The following is a 21,246-nucleotide window of genomic DNA, read 5'->3' as shown; positions in this document are numbered from 1 at the left end:
ATTGTACAGCACAGGGAAATATAGTCATTATTTTGTAATAGCTTTAAATGGAGTGTAATCTGTAAAACTGCTGAATCAGGGCTTCCCTGGTTGCTCAGTGACACAGAATCGCCTGCTGATGCAGGAGACACGGGTTCAATCCGTGATCCAGGAAGATCCCACATGCCAAGAAGCAACCAAGTCCATGCCCCACAACCATTGAGCCAGTGCTCTAGAGCCCGGGAGCCACAGCAAGAGAAGCCACTGCAGTGAGAAGCTGAGGAACCACCGCTGGAGAGTGTCCCCGCCTGCCGCAGCAAGGGAAAAGCCTGTGCAGCAGCAAAGACTCAGCACAGCCAGTAAAAAAAAGAAAAAAGAAAAAGAAAAAATTCTGAATCACTGTTACACACTTGAAACTAATGTAACATTGTAAATCAACTACACTTTACAAAAAAGAAAGATGAGGAAGGCAGAAAGGAAGGGAGGGGAAAAAAAAACAATTCATGACGCACAGATAGATGCATGAAGTTTGTTAGCACGTGCACAAAGAGAAACTCACTTCAGTATAAGATACTCAATTTTTTAAAAGCCCAATGTTTTAATTGAATTAATTGATAGTGCATATAAATGGAAATTAATTAAAACAGTCATCACATTCAAATCAGATATTAACTTTGCTTTTTTTAAATGACAAAAGTAATCTTTAAGCAGTAACTTCATCTGCAAAGTCCTAAGCAAGGAATTTCTGTGAATTAATCAGTGGCATCTACAATCTGCAGAGTACTCAGCACCTTTGGTGGCTCAGATGGTAAAGAATCTGCCTGCAATGCAGGAGACCTGGGTTCAATCCCTAGGTCGGGAAGATCCTCTGGACAAGGAAATGGCAACCCACTCCAGTACTCTTGCCTAAAAAATCCCATGGACGGAGGATCCTGGTAGGCTACAGTTCACGGGGTCGCAACAAGTCAGACACGACTGAGCTCACCGACGTGAGCCCAAGGACGGAGCACAAGTTCTCTGGCCACAGAGGACGACCTCAAAAACAGTCCTTTCCATCCCTCCCTCCTCTGTCATGATGCGAGGTGTGTTTTCTCCAAGGAAAGCATTTCCTGAAGTTTTCTTTCAAATAGGAAATCACTGAGGCTGCTTATACACTGGGAAGCAAGAAATAGGACTGTACTAGCCTTTCAGGTCATGCTGGCTTTCTTCTCTTTTCCTTTCCAGTTCTTTTTGGTCATAGTTCAACCTTTGCAGGCACACAATTCCACACTGGAAACTGTTTCTGTTTCCAAGAGAAAAAAAAAATTTAGACCTGGCCGCAGGCAAACATCTCTCAGCAGGCTTGTGAGAACTTCTTGCACCGACTGACCTGTGAAAACTATCAACCATTTTAAGTTGCCCACGAAGGGCTTTCTTGGTCAAGTGGTCCAGCATCCGCACGTGCACAAGGCACTCCACGAAATAGCTACGGTTGTGCGGGAGGCCGAGACTGGGCAGCCACTTGTTGCCGATCCACTCATGTTTCACGTTCCTGTACGCGAGGGTCTGCATTCAGTAATTAAGAATGGTTAATTGAGGAAAAAATGGAGGAGGCAATGGCAACCCACTCCAGTACTCTTGCCTGGAAAATCCCATGGACGGAGGAGCCTGGTAGGCTACAGTCCATGGGGTCGTGAAGAGTAGGACACAACTGAGTGACTTCACTTTCACTTTTCACTTGCATGCATTGGAGAAGGAAACGGCAACCCACTCCAGTGTTCTTGCCTGGAGAATCCCAGGGACGTGGGGGCCTGGTGGCCTGCCGTCTATGGGGTCGCACAGAGTCGGACACGACTGAAGCGACTTAGCAGCAGCAGCAGCAATTGAGGAAAAAAACCCACGGAAGCAGTCACAAGGGCCATTTACATCATCTTGAAAATGGATTTTTAAACAATTACATAATCTCAAAGGCTAAGCCAAAGACAACAGTATTGAGCATAACTTCAAAATTATTTGATCTTTTCTTTGCTACCTTTTAAATTTGCTGGCAAAATTTTATACAAAGAAATTATACCATTAAAAGTCTATGACTCATCTGTGGCAATAAATTTAACCTATCTACCAAACCATGATAAAATTGTAATGACTACACATTACTTCTCTGAAATAGCTTTTATACATCATAATATGTCAACAAAGAATGAGCACGACTCATGAACAAGTTTGAAGGATCGACCTAACTCTACTCACTAAAAATATCTCTGGCTAGCTTGAATTTTAGTTTCAACGCTTTGTGTTCCAAATTTCTTTAGCAACACATCTGCTAATTTCAAAGTCAGTTAAGTGTATTAAAAAATAGCTTTAAAAAGAAGAGATAAGGAAAACAACAACGAAATAGACTGAAAGAAGAAATAGACACACCCACGATTACAGTCAGGGACCTCAGTCTTCCTCTCCGTGACTCAATAACTGATTGAACAAGGAAGCCAAAACAGACAACCAACCAAGGTCAGTAAGGATGTTGAAGCCTTTAAACAATTCTCCAGGCAAGAGTACTGGAGTGGGTTGCCAAGCCCTCCTCCCGGGGATCTTCTCAACCCAAGGATCAAACCCAGGTCTCCCGCATTCCAGGCAGGTTCTGTACCATCTGAGCTACCAGAGAACCCTCTTAAACAGCACTATCAACCAACTTGATCTAACTGACATTTGATAGAACACTCTATCCAACAAGAAGCACGATAAAACTCTTCTCAAGGGGATACGGGACATTCTTCAAAAGACAGACAAATCTCAGCATACTTAAAGTGACTCAAATCATACAAAGCATGTTTTCTGATCTCAACAGATTTAAATTAGAAATTAAAAAACCCCTGATATCCAAGAGTCTCCCAAACATCAGCAAAGTAGCATATTTCTAAAGAATTCATGTGTCAAAGAAGAAATCACAAATGAAACAGGAAATATGTTGAAGTGAATAAAAGTGAATATACAATATACTAAAAAGCTACGGGACATGGCTAGATCACTACCTGGAGGGAAACTGATAGGATTAAATACTTACACAAATGAAGAAAGATTCTGAATCGATACTCTAAGACTCTATCTTAAACAACTTATAAAAGAACAAATGAAATCCACAGCAAGCAGAAAGAAGAAAATGAAAGAGTAAAAATCAATGAAACAGAGACCAGAGAAACAAAATGAAATGAAAAAACTAAAATCAGGTTCTTCAAACTATCAATAAAACTGACTAAGCCGAGTGACGAAGAAAAAAGAGAAGACATAAACTACCAATATCAAGAATCAAAGAGGGAACATCAGTACAGATCCTATAGACACTGAAAGGAAAGGGTAAACTGTGAACAACTTCAGGCAACTTAGATAAAATACCCTACTTTGTTGAAAGACACAACCTATGAAAGCCACTCAGTAAGAAACAGATAACCTCAATCTATTAAAACTCAAATCCGTAGTTAGAAATCTTACCTACCCATACACCCACACGCACAAAATCTCTATCCTAAATGGCCTTAGTAGTGAATCCTAACAAACAGTTATGAAGAAAATCCTGGTTATACACAAACTATTCCAAAATAGTGAAGAAAGAAACACCTAACTCATTCTGAGGCCAGAATTCTCTTGATACCCAAACCAGACAAACATATTACAAGAATATCAATATCCCTCAGAGACACAGATGCAAAATTCCTTAATGACACATCAGGAAATCAGTAATCAATTAAAAGTACAAGGTAGCATGACAAGTAGGGTTTATCCCAAGAACATAAGTTTGGGCCAACATTTGAAGAAATCAGTGAAATTCACCATATCAATGGACTGAAAATAAAAACCACAGTCTCACCTCAAAAGAGAGAGAAAAGGCATCTGACAATATTTATCATTTATATATGGAAATCTTAGCAATCTAGGAATGGAAGAAAACTGCCCCAACCTCATAAACGGCATCTACAAAAAATGTAGAGCTGACATCATATGGTGTTTCTCCTCAAGATCAGGAACAAAGCAAGGATGTCTGCTCTCTTGGCTTTTATTCAACTCTGTACTGGAACTCCTAGCCACTGTAACAAGACAAGAAAAAAGAAATCGAAATCATATGAACTGAAAAAACAATATAACTGTACTTGCTGACGACCTGATGATTAATGTGGAAAATGAATCAACAAAAGAGGTACAAGCATGAAAGTGAGTTCAGCAACGTTGCAGGATACAAGGTCAACATATAAAAATGCTCCATACTTCAGCATACTAAACGAGACCAGAAATTGACATTTTAAAGAATACCCTTGATTATAATGTCATCAAAAACTATGAACTCCTCAGGGATAAATCTAATGGAATAAGGGCAAGATCTGCACAATGAAAATAAACACATGCCATGTACATACATACACACCAAAGAAGGCACTTGGATGTTCTTCCGTCCAAAAAGACTAAGGTATGTTCTGAGGAATTATGTACGTTATGGAATCCTGGGAAAGGATTATCTACAAAGTACACAAGTAGATGATCGAGACTAATACTGGAAAAAAAGCAACCAATTGAAAAATGAGCAGAAGACCTGAACAAATTTCTCCAAAGAAGACAGGAAGAAGGCCACCAAACACATGAAAAGATGCTCCACATCGCTCATTATTCAGGAAATGCTAATCAAAACTACATGAGGTATCACCTCACACCAGTCACAATGGCCATCATCAACAATTCTACACATAATAATCGCTGGACAGGACATGGAAGAAAGGGAACCCTCTTGCAATGTTAGTAGGCATGTTAATGGATACAGCCACTATGGAGAAGGAACATAGGTTTCCTTAAAAAGTAGGACTAAAACTACAATATGACACAACAATCCCCTACTGGCCATACACCCTGAGAAAACCATAACTCTAAAAAGACATTCGTACCCAATGTCCATTGCAGCACTATTTAACATAGGCAGGGCATGGAAGCAACCTAATGTCTCTCAAGAGAACAATGGAAAAAGAAGTTGTGGGACATACATGCAATGGAACACGACTCAGCCATGAAAAGGAACAAATACGAATCCGTTGAACTGAGGTGGATGAACCTAGAAACTGGGATACAGAGTGACGTCAGTCAGAAAGAGAAAAACAAATGTAGTATATTAATGCATACGCATGCGATCTTGTAAAATGGTACTGGTGAATATTTGAAGGGCAGAAATAAATACACAGATGTAGAGGAAGGACTTGTGAACTCAGCTGGAGAAGGAGAGAGTGGGACAAATGGAGAGAGTAGCAATGAAACATAGCCACTACCATATGCAAAATAGCTAGCTAATGGGAAGTTGCTGGATAACATAGGGAGCCCAGCATGGTGCTCTGGGACGACCTAGAGGGTGGGAGGCCAGGAACTGGGAGGCAGTCTAACCAAAGAGTGGATAATATACTTATTCGTGGTGTTGCATGAGGAAAACCAACCAAACATTGTAAAGCAGTTATTCTCCAAATAAAAATCAATAAATACAATCTGAAAACTATCATTCAACACATATGTACTTTCATTTAAAGCTATACGGGATCATCTTCTATTCCTAGCTATTTTTCCAGTATAAGTGCTTGTAAATGTCATTAGAGTTTTTGAAAATATGATTTTAATAGCTACATAGCATTGCTTAATATCTCGTACATAAATAATGAACTTTCAGTCTCAAAATAGAAACATAATACCGAAAAAGGTTAAGATTTTAAACTAAAGCTTGCATTTTAATTCAGCTTAATGAGAATTCCTCGGAAGAGCTAAAATTCTTATGAAAAGTAAATATGTGGAGTCCTTCTTGCTTTCATCTGTTATGTCTTATTGTCATTTAATTCTAAGGACTCTTGGACTTTTGACATGTTTGCCTTTGACTGCAATTTTTGACTGAGATAAAATCTTCAATGTAGATATTAAAAATGTCAAGAAGCACTCTTGTAAGTGTGAGCCACTCAGTCATGTCCAGTTATTTGTGACCCATGGACTACAACCCACCAGGTCCCTGTCCACAGAATTTCCCAGGCAAGAATACTGGAGTGCGGTAGCCATTCCTTTCTCGAGGGGATCTTCCTGACCCAGGGGTCAAACCCAGGCCTCCCACATTGCAGGCAGATTCTTTACCATATGAACCACTAGAGAACCCTGACCCTGGTGTACCTGGATGTAAAAATCCTCAAAAAAATATTACCAAGCCAAACTGAAGCATACATTAAAAGAATCATACACTAGGATCAAATGGATTTATTCTGGGCCTGCAAGCATGATTTATTGTCTGTACATCAATTACTGTGATACACAATATGAGCAAAATGAAGACTAAAATCATGTGATCTTCTCAATAATTGCAGAAAAAGCTTTCAACAAAGTGTAACATCAATTCTGATACCATCTCTCAATACAGTGGTTATCCATGGAACATCCTAAAGGGCACGTTAAGACAAACCCACAGCTAACATCCAACTCAGTGATAAAGAGCTGAAAGATTTTCCTAAAAGATCAGGAATAGTACAAGGAGGCCTGTTCTCACCAATCTTGTTCAACATAGTGGCGGAAGTGTCCTACCCAGAGGAACTAGGCCAGAAAAGGAAATAAACGGCATCCCCATTGGAACAGATGAAGTTACACTGTCACTATTTGATTATGACAGGATTTATATGAAACCCTAAAAACGCCACCAAGTAAGAAGTATTACAACTAATAAACTCAGCAATATAGCAGGATAGGAAGCATAAGAAAACAGAAAAGTCCCATATACAAATGCATCAAAAAAAAAAAAAAAAAAACTTGAAATAAATTTAACCGAGGAGCGGAAACACCTGTATCGTCACGGCCTCCAAGACATACAGTCTGGGTTCAAACCTCAGCTCACCCGCTGACCCGCACAGTGACCCAGGGCAAATCACACAATGATCTGAGGCTCAACATATTCAACTGTAAAATGGACACAAACCCAGGATCTACACCCAGGGCTGTGAAACTCCGAAGAAGTGCTTATTTAGGCCCGGGGATGGAGTGTCTCCAGGAGACTCTCCTTGTATGACACTCCTCTAGAACTGGGCTCTCCTGATCCTGTGGGTGAGGCTCAAGGGTAGAGCCTGGGAGCCAGATGGGACGCGACAAGGACGAGGACAGAAAAGACTAGTTCTGTGTCAGGGAGGGAAGCCACCTCCTTTCCAGATCTCAGAGTGGGGCCTGCACCGAGGGCCCGGGGGATGTGCAATCGGAAGTGATAACTCCGAACCCCCCACAGCAGGGATGGAGCCTTCCTGGCAAGAACCTTCTCTCTGGTCCAGGCTCCAGTGTGATGTGGTACTGCTCCCTGAGTGCTCCATGTCTCCACCAGGCAAAGAGCTCCCGGGACTTGGAGGTCTATTAAACCACAGGTGCCTGAGTGTCACAATGACACAAGGGCTAACACCATTGAAAATTAGCTATATTAAAAAAAAATGACAGAAGTATGGACGAGGCAGGGCATGAAAAGCAGAAGGATTGACTACCTCTCAAGCCTTTAGCAGAAATCTCTCCACACCAGCTCAGCGGAGCCCGCAGGAGGAAAATATCATGGAAAAGCAGGCCATGGGTATATCTCTACACTGCTGGACCCAGAGACCCACGTCCCAATCCACCAACATCTTTTTGCGTATCCAGACACCAAGAGGAAGAAACACAGACCTTGCCTGAGAAAGTCTCAGCCAGACTTAATATTGGGGTTGCTGAGCATGCTCACATGGTCACTATGGACTCAGCCTCTCCTCCATGCTCACATCCTCTGTCCTCACAGAAACATACATGGTTCACTGCAGAGAGCCCTCTGAGGGCACTTGTGTATACTAGAAACGGGCAATGGTAAAATGCGAAGAGAAGACACAGAAGTGGAAACATGCCTCTGGGGTGCTGTACAAATTACCAAAGACCTGCAGTCCTTGATACTTGGCATTTAAAAAAAAATGCTTCTTAATATGTAAATGCAGAAAGGACATTTCCAGGAGAAAGGACAAAGGAATCGTCCCATTGGGACAATATTGTATCCATAGGAGAAGGTAAGTTGGATCCCTACCTCACAAAACACCACCAAACCAATTAGACTGCATACTAAGAACCAACAATTGAAAGAAAAACTTGACAAAATTCGAACAATTTTTGATGAGGAAATATCTTTTCTTTAAATTGAGGTATTGCTGATTTACCATAATTTGTTTGTCTAAGGTGTACAGCAAAGTGACTCAGATTCAGCCTCTCAGGTGCTTCCTTGGACAAAATTCATTGCCTTTGGGAGGCCCCTGGGCCATGCCCTCTACTCAGAACAGCTAAGAATCCTGAATACGCAAAGCAGCATGTGGTGGTCCTCCTGGGGGTTTTCAGACTGAATAAATTATTCTAACAGGCTACAAGAAACAAGCCCGGAGGTTAAGAGAGGATCTCCAAACTTACCTTCAAACCGGAGGCCTTGCTCCCTTGAATGTGGGTGCGTGCAACAGCGCTTGCGAAGCGAAGAGGTTTATCGTGAATCTTCTGTCTGCAGAGGACAAAGCAGTGTGTAGAGAGGACGCGCAGGCAGGTCCTAGGACACTGAGCACACGGACACAGTGACTGGACTCTCAGCCCTGCTCTTGGGGTACCGCACTCTCTCCACTGCTGACACAGGGTGAGCAGCTCACACGTGACCTGGAGTATGGTCACGGGACCTGGAATATGGTCCCATGACCTGGACCTGGCCAATCGGTGTGCTCCATCCTCCCTGGCCACCGTGATTGGCTCAGGGATGGGGCTGTGACCAATCGGGGCCCAGGGCCGGACCTCAGGCTGGAATCAAGGGAGGAAGAGGAAGTTCCGCCAAAAGGGGTGTGGCCGGGTGAGGTCAGGCTACAGCGGTGGAAGCGGCGTGAGGTCAGCCTGGGGAAGTTGGTGGCTTTCCCGCGCCCGTCAGGGCAGAGCCGCCCGCCTGAGAATGAGGGCGCTGCTGAGCCCAGGGGCTGAGAGCGCCGGTTCCTGCTGTGGTCCCGGAGATCCACCTGAGACCTGAGCGAAGCCGTCTGCCGGTGAGTCCTCTCCTGCTTGTCTGTCAGCTTGTTTGCACCATGCTGGGTTTTCTGTCCAGCTGGCTAAGTGGAGACCCTGGAAATGCACGTGTGTGGGTTTTGGCTGGCTTCAGGGAAGAAATGCCAGAGGACACTGGGAGCCTCCAGTTTAATCTGGATTCAGGTCATATCTCTTGAAAGTGAAGTGAAGTTCCTCAGTCGTGTCCGACTCTTGCGACCCTATGGGCTCTACAGTCCATGGAATTCTCCAGGCCAGACTGCTGGAGTGGGTAGCCTTTCCCTTCCCCAGGGGATCTTCCCAGTCCAAGGATTGAACCCAGGTCTCCCGCATTGCAGGCAGATTCTTTACCAGCTGAGCCACAAGAGAAGCCCGAGAAGACTGGAGTGGGTAGCCTGTCCCTTCTGCAGCGGATCAGGATTCGCGACCCAGAAATCAAACCGGGGTCTCCTGCATGGCAGGAGGGTTCTTTACCAGCTGATCTATCAGGGAAGCCCAGGATCTCTTAAGGCCAGCTAGTCATTGATATGTCTTAAGGCAAGCTGCTCATTGTAGGGTTCCCCTAATTAGTCTTCACAGGATTAAGGTAGCAACCTGCTAAGGTAGCAATCAATGTCCTTTTTCTAGAGGACAAAAGCGGGGCTCAAAGGAGGTAACAGAGCTACAGCAAGGAAGTGTGTACCTAGACAAAACCCCCAGGTCCTGCTGTTAGAACTCAGGGAAGCCATAAGGTGTGGCTTGTCCATGTGACAGGGGCTAAGGCGCCCAGCCCACACTGGGTACTGTGGGGACCTGACTTGGTCCTGTTACCTGCATGTTCTTTTGCTGTCTGTGCTGGCTGCCTACTTCATAGAGCCTGCTCTCATCACCGTTGACAGTATGCCCCGGCCCCAGTACTTTTTCTCGCCCGGCTTGATCTTTTCTCCAGAGCACTAGTTCATTCTAACATGATACGCGTGCGTGTGTGTGTGTTGCTTCAGTCCTGTCTGACTCTTTGTGACCTATGGAGTGTAGCCCGCCAGGCTTCCCTGTCCTTGGCATTTCCCAGGCAAGAATACTGGAGGGGGTTGCCCTTTCCTTCTCCAGGGGATCTTCCTGACTCAGGGATTGAACCCGCATCTCTGAAGTCTGCTGCATTGGCAGGCGGGTTCTTTGCCTCTAGCACCACCTGGGAAGCTCGCTGTAGTGGTGGCTTGTTTTTCAGGACATCAGAAGACAGTCCTTTCATCAGGGAAAACAGATATTGAGTAACATGTTGAAGTAGCCAAACTTCTCAAGTTCAGAGCGGAGCCTTCACCTGCGTTGTCTAGTCAGTGTTTTAAATGCTCTCCGGAGGGACAGACACAGCTTTGCAGATGCAGTCTTCGCAGGGTGCCTTTCCGCAGCCTGCCTGCTGCTCTTTCCTGTTTGCCAAAGACTCGCCCCAAAGGGACTCCTTGGGCCTCACAGCCTGGGCCTAAACTAGGCTGATGAGTGGATGCCCTTCAAGTGGATCTGTTGGAGCTGCAGGTGGGCCGTGTCGCAGCAGCTCCGACAGCTCCACTTAAACTAAAAGTGACATGGTGTGGTTCCCTTTTCTTTCTTCCTTTCACCTTTACCTAACTGTGTGCGCTCAGGGCAAGACACAGGATGGCCAGCACTCTGCTTGTTGGAATATGTTTATAACTTCTATCACTTTTCCTGCTGTTGTAAAAAAATACTTGCTCTTGAAGCCATGTTGTAGACCTGTACCAAGTGTGACTTAGAAGTTGTCTTAATTCTGCCCACCCCAATAGTCATCGTGTAAACCCTCGGGAAATTTTATGTTACATTAGAAAAACACTTGTGCAAACTGCTTTGTCACTGTGCAGTGCTAAGTAAATGTTTAAAAAACGTATTTACTTATATTGACATGTAGTTAATTTACAATGTTGTATTAGTTTCAGGTATAAAGCAGGGTGATCCGTTATAGGTTGCTGCAAGATATTCAGTAGAGTTCCCTGTGCTATACTGTAAACCGGTGTTGTTTATCGGTTTTATTTACAGTGGGATCTATCTGTTAATCCCAGACTCCTAATTTATCCCCCGCACCTTTCCCCTTTGATACCATATGTTTGTTTTCTATGTCTGTGAGTCTGTTTCTGTTTTCTATGTAGATTCATCTGTATTACTTTTAAGGATTCTATGTTTAAGTGATATCATATGGTATTTCTCTTTCTCTGTTACTTCTTTTGGTATGATAATATCTCTAAGTCCATCCATGTTGCTCCAAATGGCTTTATTTCATTTTTTTTATGGCTGAGCAATATTCCATTGTACATATGTACATATCACATCTTCTTTATCCATCCTTCTGCCATTGGACATTTAGGTTGTCTTAGATATAAAAGTCACGTCTTGTCTATTGTATGCTGCTATGGACACTGGGATGCATGTAGCTTTTCAAATTAGAGTTTTCTCCAGATGTATGCCCAGGAGTGGGATTACTGGATCATATGATAACTGTTTGTTTAAGGAATCTCCATACTGCTCTGCATAGTGGCTGCGCCAGTTTGTATTCCAGAATATTACTTCAGGTGAATTTGCCTCCTCTAGGAACCACTGTCAGATTGCCCAGCCCTTCAGCTGGGACAGACCTCCCCAGCCCAGGGGCATCTTGGGTCCCAGGTTCCACTGCACTGGGGAGAACTGCTCTGGGTCAAGGTCTGGAGTGACCGCATCCCTTACGCTGACCAGTGTGTCAGCGGTGTTCCAAGGCTCCTCTCGTGTGTCTCGGGACTAGTGTCAGCAGCTCGTCTAACGTAAAGTATCAAATAGTAAGAAGTATTTGTGGAATGTGCCCAGAACTGTACCTTATTCAGCAGCTAAGAGAGTAATTTCCTCTCATCTTTCTTATTCATGTTCATAAAAATCAATGGTTAGCATACAGGAAATCTATCAGCTCTCCCACAGGAAGGGAAAGCTGGCCTTGTCCAGGTGGAAGAAGTCATTCTGAACGTGAGCAGTGGGGGTCAGGAAGCCATCCCCAAGGTCCAGCAAGCTGACTGGGGGGCAGCCAGAGGAAGAAATGAAGGAAAAGGGAAATTTAGACAGTTTGTCGGTGTTTTTTTTTTCCCTGTTAAGTGTACCCTAATGGGATTTTTTTCCCTCCTTTTTATTTACAGGCAGAGTGGACTTCTATGAATGCAGTTCCTGTTCTGTATCAGACCCTGGCTGGACCCGGTCCCTGACTCCAGGAGGTGAAGGCTGAGGGGCGGGAGGTAAGGTCAGTCCGCACACCTGGCGTGGAGGGAGGGGCAGAGAGCCAGGCCTGTGCGCCGGCAGCAGAGGATGTGGTGTAGCAGTCTCGGGGGTGTGTGTCTGGGGTGGCCTGAGTGTGTAGGTCCCGGGGAGAGTGCACGGAGCCCTGGCCGCTCAGTTTGCAGACCTGCAGGGCCTCCTCTTGATGCAGTGGGCAGAGCGGGAGGTGGCCAGCCCAGCTTGAGGGTCAGAGTGCAGATGCTGTGGACTTGGTGAGAGGGGTGGGAGGATGGATTGAATTCGGTGCACAGATGGGTATTTTGCGGGGGGATCGAGATTAATGCTCTGGTATTAAAGCGGGACAGTAGAGTTTTAGGTTTGGACTCCTCCTGCCTTCAGTTTAGGGATAGCCAGGGTAAGGTCCTGGGGCAGCAGCTTGGGGGGGGGGGGCACCATTTCCACATCCATCTGGATACCACGTGGCGATGCCCAAATCAGAACCGTGTGAGCCAGGGACCCGTGGCAGTAAAAGTGACTAGGAGACTGACTAACTGACCTGATGGGATCTGAGAGCCGAGGGGCCCCACTAGGCTCCTCTGAGGGTCCTCAAGCTCTCTGGAGGCCTGGGGCGCTAGAACAGGGGGTCTGACCACTCTGAGACCTTGGGCGTGTGGTAAGGCCTCTTCCCTGGAGGATCCGGTGTCTGAGAAGGTGCAAACACCTCGTTTCTTAGTTTTTTTCTTGGTCTGTTTTAGGGCCATTTTGTAGAAAGTGATAAAGTATTGCTTTTACCCAAGTTAACCTCATCTATGAAAGGCACAGATGTATGTAAACTTTTGGGATATGAACTTACTGAAAATGACCTCTCTTACGGCAGTATGCATATTGCAGCAATATTGGGTGACTGATGCTGCAACTTGTATAGCTTTTTTTTTTTTTAATAAATTTATTTATTTTAGTTGGGGTCTAATTACTTTACAATATTGTAGTGGTTTTTGCCATACATTGACATGAATCAGCCATGGGTTTACATGTGTTCCCCATCCTGAACCCCCTTCCCACCTCCCTCCCCATCCCATCCCTCTGGGTCATCCCATTGCCCCAGCCCTGAGCATTTGTCTCATGCATTGAACCTGGAATGGTGTTCTGTTTCACATATGATAATATACATGTTTCAATGCTATTCTCTCAGAACGTCCCACCCTCACCTTCTCCCTCAGAGTCCATAAGACTGTTCTATGCATCTATGTCTCTTATTCTGTCTTGCATATAGGGTTATCGTTACCATCTTTCAAATTCCATATATATGCATTAGTATACTGTATTGGTGTTTCTCTTTGTGGCTCACTTCACTCTGTATAATGGGCTCCAGTTTCATCCATCTCAATAGAACTGATTCAAAGGTATTCTTTTTAATGGCTGAGTAATATTCCATTGTGTATATGTAGCACAGCTTCCTTATCTGTTCGTCTGCTGATGGACATCTAGGTTGCTTCCATGTCCTGGCTATTGTACACAGTGCTGCTTGTGTAGCTTTTATGTTCTCTTTCAAAGGAAAACTACTCCGGGTGTCACAGGAACATAAGAAAAGGAGCAGTTTTACCTGGAAGAAAAACAACAACTGGTTTCCTACTACGGTTTAATTCAGCTAATTTCATGAGCAGTGGTGGCCTTCTGGATGTCATTCATTCCAAAGCAGAGAACACCTTTGTTTTGTGTACTGTGATTGTTCAGAGCCTGAGGTTTGGAGATGGAGTAAATCTTTAAGAACTAGTCTTACAGAGAAAGAGTTATGGTGGTATTTCATCGATAATGGTCAGGTGACAAAAAGTAATTGCTATTCCAGGTCCTTTTGGACTGAAGAGTTTTCATTCTTAATCTGTGGTTTAAGTGCACAAAAGAGGAGAGACATCCTTAATGGCACCTGCTTTGAAACCAGTGCATGATTCCGTAAAGTACTCTGGACAGTTCTATTGCCTGAAATTATTTTTGAGCACCATTCTTTTCTAATGGTCTCTAACTGCAGCTTTGGGAGGAAAAGCTAGTGGGGAAGCCACTTGGATAGAGATGCGGGTGAGGACCTCAGGAGAACTGCAGGAAAAGATCTTATTTCTGGGCCTGGATCATTAGCTCTATGTGCCTTCCCTGGAGCTGAACACGGGGTGTTCCCAGGCAGTGCCTAATTGGACCAGCTGGTAGTGTTGGGCTGTGAGAGCTTGTACTTTATGAAGCTGAATGATTTCTAAGAAAGGGCTGGTGGGGTCACACATCACGTGCCGGCACTTCTGATGTGTCTCTTTCCCACATCCTGTGCAACACGTTTGAGGTAGAGGAACTGTCTCGAATGTTCAGTGAAGTCGGACACCTTTGTGATCAGAGACTAGAGAGCCCAGACCCTGTGCGGAGGTGTCTCAGAAGTTTGCCTGGAAACGGGAGGAGTTGGGGGGACTCACCCGGCCGAAGGCACCCAGGTAAGCCTCAGCGATGAGCAGCCTCTGGGCGTTGCAGCGCTGGGTCAGGATGTCGATCAGCAGGTCCTTGTCACAGCCTGGAAGAGAGTTGTGTTGGAGAGTGAGTGAGTGCTGTGGGTGCCACACTGCAGGTAGGGAGAGCCCACGGTGCAGGGGCCAAGGCCAGTGGGCCAGCTCGTCCCCTGGTGCTCCCAGTGGAGGGAGAAGGCCCAACGTGAGTGGAAGTTTCAGGGTACCCCTGCCGTGGCCGAGGTGCCTTCCGTCTCCCCCTCTCCTGCTGCTACAGACTTTTCTTTTAAAAGATTCAATACAAATAGAGGGGAGGAGAGAATGTGGCCTTTCTTCCATCCCCCTCCTACCCCACCAGCAAAAGGCTTCCCTGAACTCCACACGGATCCAGTTTGAACAGACCCCATGTCCTTCTCACCACACGGCTCTGAATGATTTACAATGTGCGTTGAGAGGAAAGTCACTGCTCTGGTCCTGCTGACAGCAGGTGAGACCACCAGGGTCCCTCTCTGTTTTGGAGAAAGAATTCCCCGCAGAAATGGAGTGAAGCAGGCACAGAAGTTATTGGCAGCACAGTTCACGCAAAGGGAACAAAGAAGCAGTTCATGTAGAGCAGGAGCAAAGCGGACACACAGACCCAGAGAAGACAGCAGGCAACGTCCCTAGTGAGGAGTGTGCCAGAGACGGGATTTAAATCACTAATGTGGGACACTTCTTCCAGGGCTGTGTTCCACTCTGGCCAGGTATCTCGCCTCTTTCCCCACATGTGACCTGTCCCAGCGCCCTCCCCATATACATGCTCATCTTTTAGCCAAGATGGATTCTAGCACAGAAGATTGTGGGAGGTTTGACAACATTTATTATGATGTGAGAGCTGGACCATAAAGAAGGCTGAGTATCGAAGAATTGATGCTTTTGAACTGTGGTGCTGGAGAAGACTCTCAAGAGTCCCTTGGACAGCACGGAGATCAAACTAGTCAATCCTAAAGGAAATCAACCTTGAATATTCATTGGAAGGGCTGATGCTGAAGCTGAAGCTCCAATACTTTGGCCACCTGATGCAAAGAGTCAACATATTGAAAAAGACCCTGATGCTGGGAAAGATTGAAAGCAGGAGGAGAAGGGGACGACAGAGGATGCGATGGTTGGATGGCATCAGCAACTCGATGGACATGAGGTTGAGCAAGCTCCAGGAGTTGGTGAAGGACAAGGAAGCCTGGCCTGCTGTAGTCCATGGGGTCGCAAAGAGTCAAACGTGACTGAGCGACTGAACAACAACAACTTATAGGATGGCGCCCCCTCCCTCTGAGACCCCTAAGGAGCCGCTTGCACACTGGTGCCTGGTGGGGCGGGGCCTCGTCTCCCCGCCCTCAGGAGGGACAGGTGTGCTCATCCTCTCTCTCACTCCCGCAGAGCTCGGCTCCTGCCACTGACTCCGTCCTTGGAGTATCAGGGAAGACACAGCTCCCGTTGAATCCACCTGACAAACTCCAGCTGCTCTACTCAGGGGCCCATCTGCCCCTTACTCAGTGCAGACTCTCCAGAGAAGGAAGAGTCTTGAGGGAGGGAGCTGTGAGAGGAGGGAATCCCGCCCCTGCTTTTAACAGGGGCTCTGCTCCTAGGCTCTGAGGCCTGCCCTTCCTCCTCCACCAACCCATCAACCTGGTAAAATGCCTGGATGTACAATCGCTGCGGGGAGATTGTGGTCATAAAGAACCACCTGCCAGTGCAGGAGACAAAAAAGACACAGGTTCAATCCCCAGGTTAGAAAGATCTTCTAGAGAAGGAAATGGTAACGCACTCCAGTTTTCTTGCCTGGAGAATCCCATGGACAGAGGAGCCTGGCAGGCTATAGTTCATGGGGTCGCAAAGAGTCGGACACTGGGCAGTTTAGCATGCATACATGCAGTCACAGTAGTGACCAGGAAGACCTCAGCAGCCCCTCAGCTTGACCAGTATTTAGATAAACTTCTCCTTATCATAAGCCTTCCATCTTTTCTTTTTTCTGAGAGCATTTACTTTGGAAAACTTGTGGTTGTAAATTCTTTCTTTACTCATTTGAGATGTAAATCTTCTCCCAACCACTTGCTGGATGGCTAGAAATGCCTTCCTCAAGGGCTTAGAATCCGCCCCTTTCAGCCACAGTCACTGAGTGAGACAGTTGCTGGCCCCGGGCTCTGTGGCAGGCAGAACCCTCAGTGCCAGTAGGCAGACTCGGGAGTCCTCATGGCGTGACCGGGCCCCCACCCTGTGTCCTCTGAACTACTCACTAGCTCAGCCCAGGGCTCAGACCTCGCCTGCCTTTATCCCAGAGGAGCTGGGGGCAGTCTCTCTCCTTTTGCAAGGGCATCCTGGCCTGTTGAGTTGTGTGTGGTACAGTTTTTCTCTGACGAATTATGGAGATGTGGAGAAAAGCGAGTTGAAGCGCTAGGATGTTAAGCAGATCATATTTTGGGGGTTTAAAGCCATCGTGGAAATGTGGGGATCATAGGAAGGTAATGAGTCGGGTGTGGAAACAGGCAGTGAGTGAGGGTGAGGATTGGATCAAGGTGGGTGAGTGTATCTCTGGAGACCCAGTGTGGGGCAGGGTGTCTATTCACGTCAGAGAGATGGTCTGGCAGCTGCAGAGTGGAGGTGGGAAGGCAGAGACTCTTCTCCAAAGACTGGAATTTCAGACTGGTGACAAAAAGGTGGCATGCAGTGAAGTGGCACTGAGCAGCAGGGTGCCCAGGCTCCCGGGTTAAGTCCTGGACCCGAGGGACATGAGATGCTTTTAGAGGAGTCTGTTGACTGCGTGATCCAAAATAAATGTAGTTTTAATAATAGGTAGAAGGTTTTTTGATATTGACCATCTGGTGATGTCCATGTGTAGGGTTGTCTCTAGTGTTGTTGGAAGAGGGTGATTGCCGTGACCGGTGTGTTCTCTTGGCAAAACTCTGTTAGTTTCATTCTGTACTCCAAGGCCAAACTTGCCTGTTACTGCAAGTATCTCTTGACTTCCTACTTTGGCATTCTAGTCCCCTATGATGAAAAGGACATCATTTTTTTTTTTTTTTTTGGTGTTCGTTCTAGAAGGTCTTGTAGGTCTTCATAGACTTCAGCCTCTTTGGCATTAGTGTTTGGGCATAGACTTGGATTACTGTGATATTGAATTGTTTACCTTGGAAACGAACAGAGATCATTCTGTAGTTTTTGAGATTGCACCCAAGTACTGCATTTTGGACTCATTTGATGACTGTGAAGGCTACTCCATTTCTTCTAAGGGATTCTTGTCCACAGTAGTAAAATGATCATTATCTGAATGAAATTCACGCATTCCAGTCTGTTTTAGTTCACTGATTCCTAAAATATCGACGTTGGGCCTTACGAAGCATTGCTAGGAACAAAGCTAGCGGAGGTGTTGGAATTCCAGCTGAGCTATTTCAAATCCTAAAAGATGATGCTGTGAAAGTGTTGTACTCAATATGCCAGCAAATTTGGAAACCCAGCAGTGGCCACAGGACTGGAAAAGGTCAGTTTTCATTCCAATCCCAAAGAAGGTCGATGCCAAAGAGTGTTCAGACTACCACACAATTGCACTTATTTCACGTGCTAACAAGGTTATGCTCAAAATCCTTCAAGCTAGGCTTCACATAGTGACCCTAGAACTCCCAGATATTCCAGCTGGATTTAGAAAAGGCGGAGGAACCAGAGATCAAATTGCCAACATGCACTGGATCATAGAAAAGCAAGAGAGTTCCAGAAAAACATCTATTTCTGCTTCATTGACTATGCTAAAGCCTTTGCCTGTGTGGATCACAACAAACTGTGGAAAATTCTGAAAGAGATGAGAATACCAGATCTCTTTACCTGCCTCCTGAGAAACCTGAATGCAGGTCAAGAAGCAACAGTTAGAAATGGACATAGAACAGACTGGTTCCAAATTGGGAAAGGAGTACATCAAAGCTGAATATTGTCACCCTGCTTATTTAACTTATATGCAGAGTTCAGTTCAGTCCTCAGTCGTGTCTGACTCTTTGCGACCCCTTCTCCACCTGCCTTTAATCTTTCCCAGCATCAGGATCTTTTCCAATAAGTCGTCTCTTCGCATCCGGTGGCCAAAGTATTGTAGCTTCAGCTTCAGCATCAGTCCTTCCAATGAACATTCAGAACTGATTTCCTTTAGACATAGTACATCACGCACAATGTCAGGGCAGATGAAGCACAAGCTGAAATCAAGACTGCTGGGAGAAATATCAAAAACGGCAGATATGCAGATGATACCACCCTTAGGGTGAAAATGGAAGAGGAACTAAAGAGCCTCTTGATGAAGATGAAAGAGGAGAGTGAAAAAGCTGGCTTAAAACTCAACATTCAAAAAACTAAGATCATGTCATCTGGTCCCATCACTTCATGGCAAATAGATGGGGAAACAGTGGAAACAGTGACAGACTTGACTTTCTTGGGTTCCAAAATCACTGCGGATGGTGACTGCAGCCATGAAATTCAAAGACTTTTGCTCCTTGGAAGAAAAGCTATGACAAACCTAGACAGCATGTGAAAAAGCAGAGACATGACTTTGTCAGCAGAGGTTCATCTCGTCAAAGTATGGATTTTTCCAGTCGTCATGTATGGATGTGAGAGTTGGACTATGAAGAAGGCTGAGCACTGAAGAATTGATGCTTTTGAGCTGTGGTGTTGGAGAAGACTCTTGAGAGTCCCTTGGACTGGAAGGAGATCAATCCAGTCCATCCTAAAGGAAATCAGTCCTGAATATTCATTGGAAGTGTTGATGCGGAAGCTCCAATACTTTGGCCACCTGATGTGAAGAGCAGACTCATTGGAAAATATCCTGATACTGGGAAAGATTGAAAGCAGGAGGAGAAGGGGATGACAGAGGATGAGATGGTTGGATGACATCACCGATTCGATGGACATGGGTTTGAGCAAGCCCCAGGAGATGGTCATGGACAGTGAAGCCTGGTGTGCAGCCCTCCATAGGGTGGCAAAGAATCAGAGACAACTAAGCAACTGAAGAACAACAAATAAGGTTTTTCAGTTATATATACATATTGATTTTGCTATCATCATACATAATTATTATAATGTGATTTTTGTTGTTATTCTGTTGGGATATTATCCACAATACACCTCTCTGAATTTTTCTCCGTGTTTCAAAGTTCATAGCAATCCTGGCTCATTTGTTTTCTAGAAGTATTTCAAAATATTTTCACATGGATCTCAAAAAATGTTATTCAAATATCAATTAAAATAACTGTAAACTTAGCAATCAATTTAGAGAAGTCACTAACAGGACATATCTGTTGAATTATTTTTGTGTTTTTCTTTCCTGAAAGATTTAGTAAACATTTGTATAGTTTTTGCCAATTACAAGAAACTTTATTTGGTTCCAATTATTCATATTTGTCTTTCTATCAATATTTCAAGTTATATTATTTTTATTTTGGTCTTAACAGAATAATTCCTTAATGAAACAGATGAGACTGAATTTTATGTGGACCTTGTGTCCAGAAAAATTATTGAACTCTCATGCTGCTGCTGCTGCTGCTAAGTCACTTCAGCCGTGTCCGACTCTGTGCGACCCCACAGACGGCAGCCCACCAGGCCCCCCCGTCCCTGGGATTCTCCAGGCAAGAACACTGGAGTGGGTTGCCATTTCCTTCTCCATTGCATGAAAGGGAAAAGTGAAAGTGAAGTCGCTCAGTCGTGTCCGACTCTTAGCGACCCCATGGACTGCAGCCCACCAGGCTCCTCCGTCCATGGGATTTTCCAGGCAAGAGTACTGGAGTGGGGTGCCAAAGAACATAGAATTCATGCAAGACTGAAAACAGCACACAGGAAGCCTCCTGTTAAATGTATCCTGACACAGGTAGCCAACTAGCTACTTGAATATCACAGAAAGGCAGTCAGAATTGTCCTTTTTTTTAATTGTTTAATTTTTATTATGTTTAATATTTATTATTGTTGATGTACAATGTTGTGTTACTTTATGCTGTAGAGCAAACTGAATCAGTTATACCTATACACTAGATTCTTTTCCCATGGAAGTCATTACAGAATATTGAGCCGAGTTTCCTGTGCTATCCAGTAGGCTCTCATGAGTTCCCTATTTTATATATAGTAGTGTGTATATGTCAAGCACAATCTCTCAATTTATTACTTCCCCCCACGCTTCCCCTTTGGTCACTGTAAAGTTTGATTTTAAGATCTGTGAGTATGCCTTTTTAATTTTTCTGTGTTTATTTATTGGCTGTGCTAAGTCTTAGCTGTGGCACACAGGGTCTTTGTTGAGGCAAGTGGAATCTTTAGCATCTTAGTTGCGGCCTGTGCGATCTAGTCCCCTGATCAGGGATTGAACCTGGGCCCCCTGCATTGGGAGCACAGAGTCCTAGCCACTGGACGCCCAGGGAAGTCCCTATGAATCTGCTTGAGACGTCACTCTTCACCCATCAGACTAGTGGACACTCGGACGTTTGCCGAAGTGGTCTGCAGGCAAGGCCGTGGTGAACAGGCAGTGGTCAGCATTGCTGGTGGG

The 21,246-nt window shown here is 45.1% G+C and overlaps 2 protein-coding genes across 15 annotated transcripts in view; one reads left to right on the top strand and one right to left on the bottom strand.

Moving 5' to 3' along the window:
* The window catches only part of LOC145505566 (liprin-alpha-1-like), a 488,322-nt gene that overhangs the window by 353,619 nt on the left and 113,457 nt on the right, over positions 1–21,246 (bottom strand). For 4 of the 12 annotated variants that reach the window (XR_014053138.1, XR_014053143.1, XR_014053132.1 and 1 more), the window contains exons 1-2: positions 8,407–8,649; positions 3,911–4,037 (exon numbers count right to left, since the gene is read on the bottom strand). Coding sequence is in view for 1 of the 12 variants with exons in the window: in XM_081488018.1 (XP_081344144.1) it covers positions 1,164–1,261; positions 3,911–3,924 (112 nt within the window). In the remaining 11 variants the exon portion in view is untranslated. Of the gene's footprint in view, positions 1–557; positions 1,262–1,348; positions 1,525–2,602; positions 4,038–8,406; positions 8,650–9,822; positions 9,948–21,246 lie in introns of those variants that run through there. The other 8 variants (XR_014053144.1, XR_014053145.1, XR_014053131.1 and 5 more) reach the window with 7 other exon arrangements.
* Positions 8,808–21,246, top strand: part of LOC145504728 (liprin-alpha-1-like) — a 59,237-nt gene continuing 46,798 nt past the window's right edge. The window contains exons 1-2 of one of the 3 annotated variants that reach the window (XM_081486040.1): positions 8,808–9,014; positions 12,156–12,251. The gene's annotated coding sequence lies outside the window, so the exon portion shown is untranslated. Of the gene's footprint in view, positions 9,015–12,155; positions 12,257–14,559; positions 14,703–21,246 lie in introns of those variants that run through there. The other 2 variants (XM_081486049.1, XM_081486088.1) reach the window with 2 other exon arrangements.

This window comes from Giraffa tippelskirchi, chromosome 1 (assembly GCF_054371585.1).
Source record: "Giraffa tippelskirchi isolate mGirTip1 chromosome 1, T2T-mGirTip1v1.2.pri, whole genome shotgun sequence".
Lineage (NCBI taxonomy): Eukaryota > Metazoa > Chordata > Mammalia > Artiodactyla > Giraffidae > Giraffa > Giraffa tippelskirchi.
This window is presented reverse-complemented; position numbering and strand designations above follow the sequence as displayed.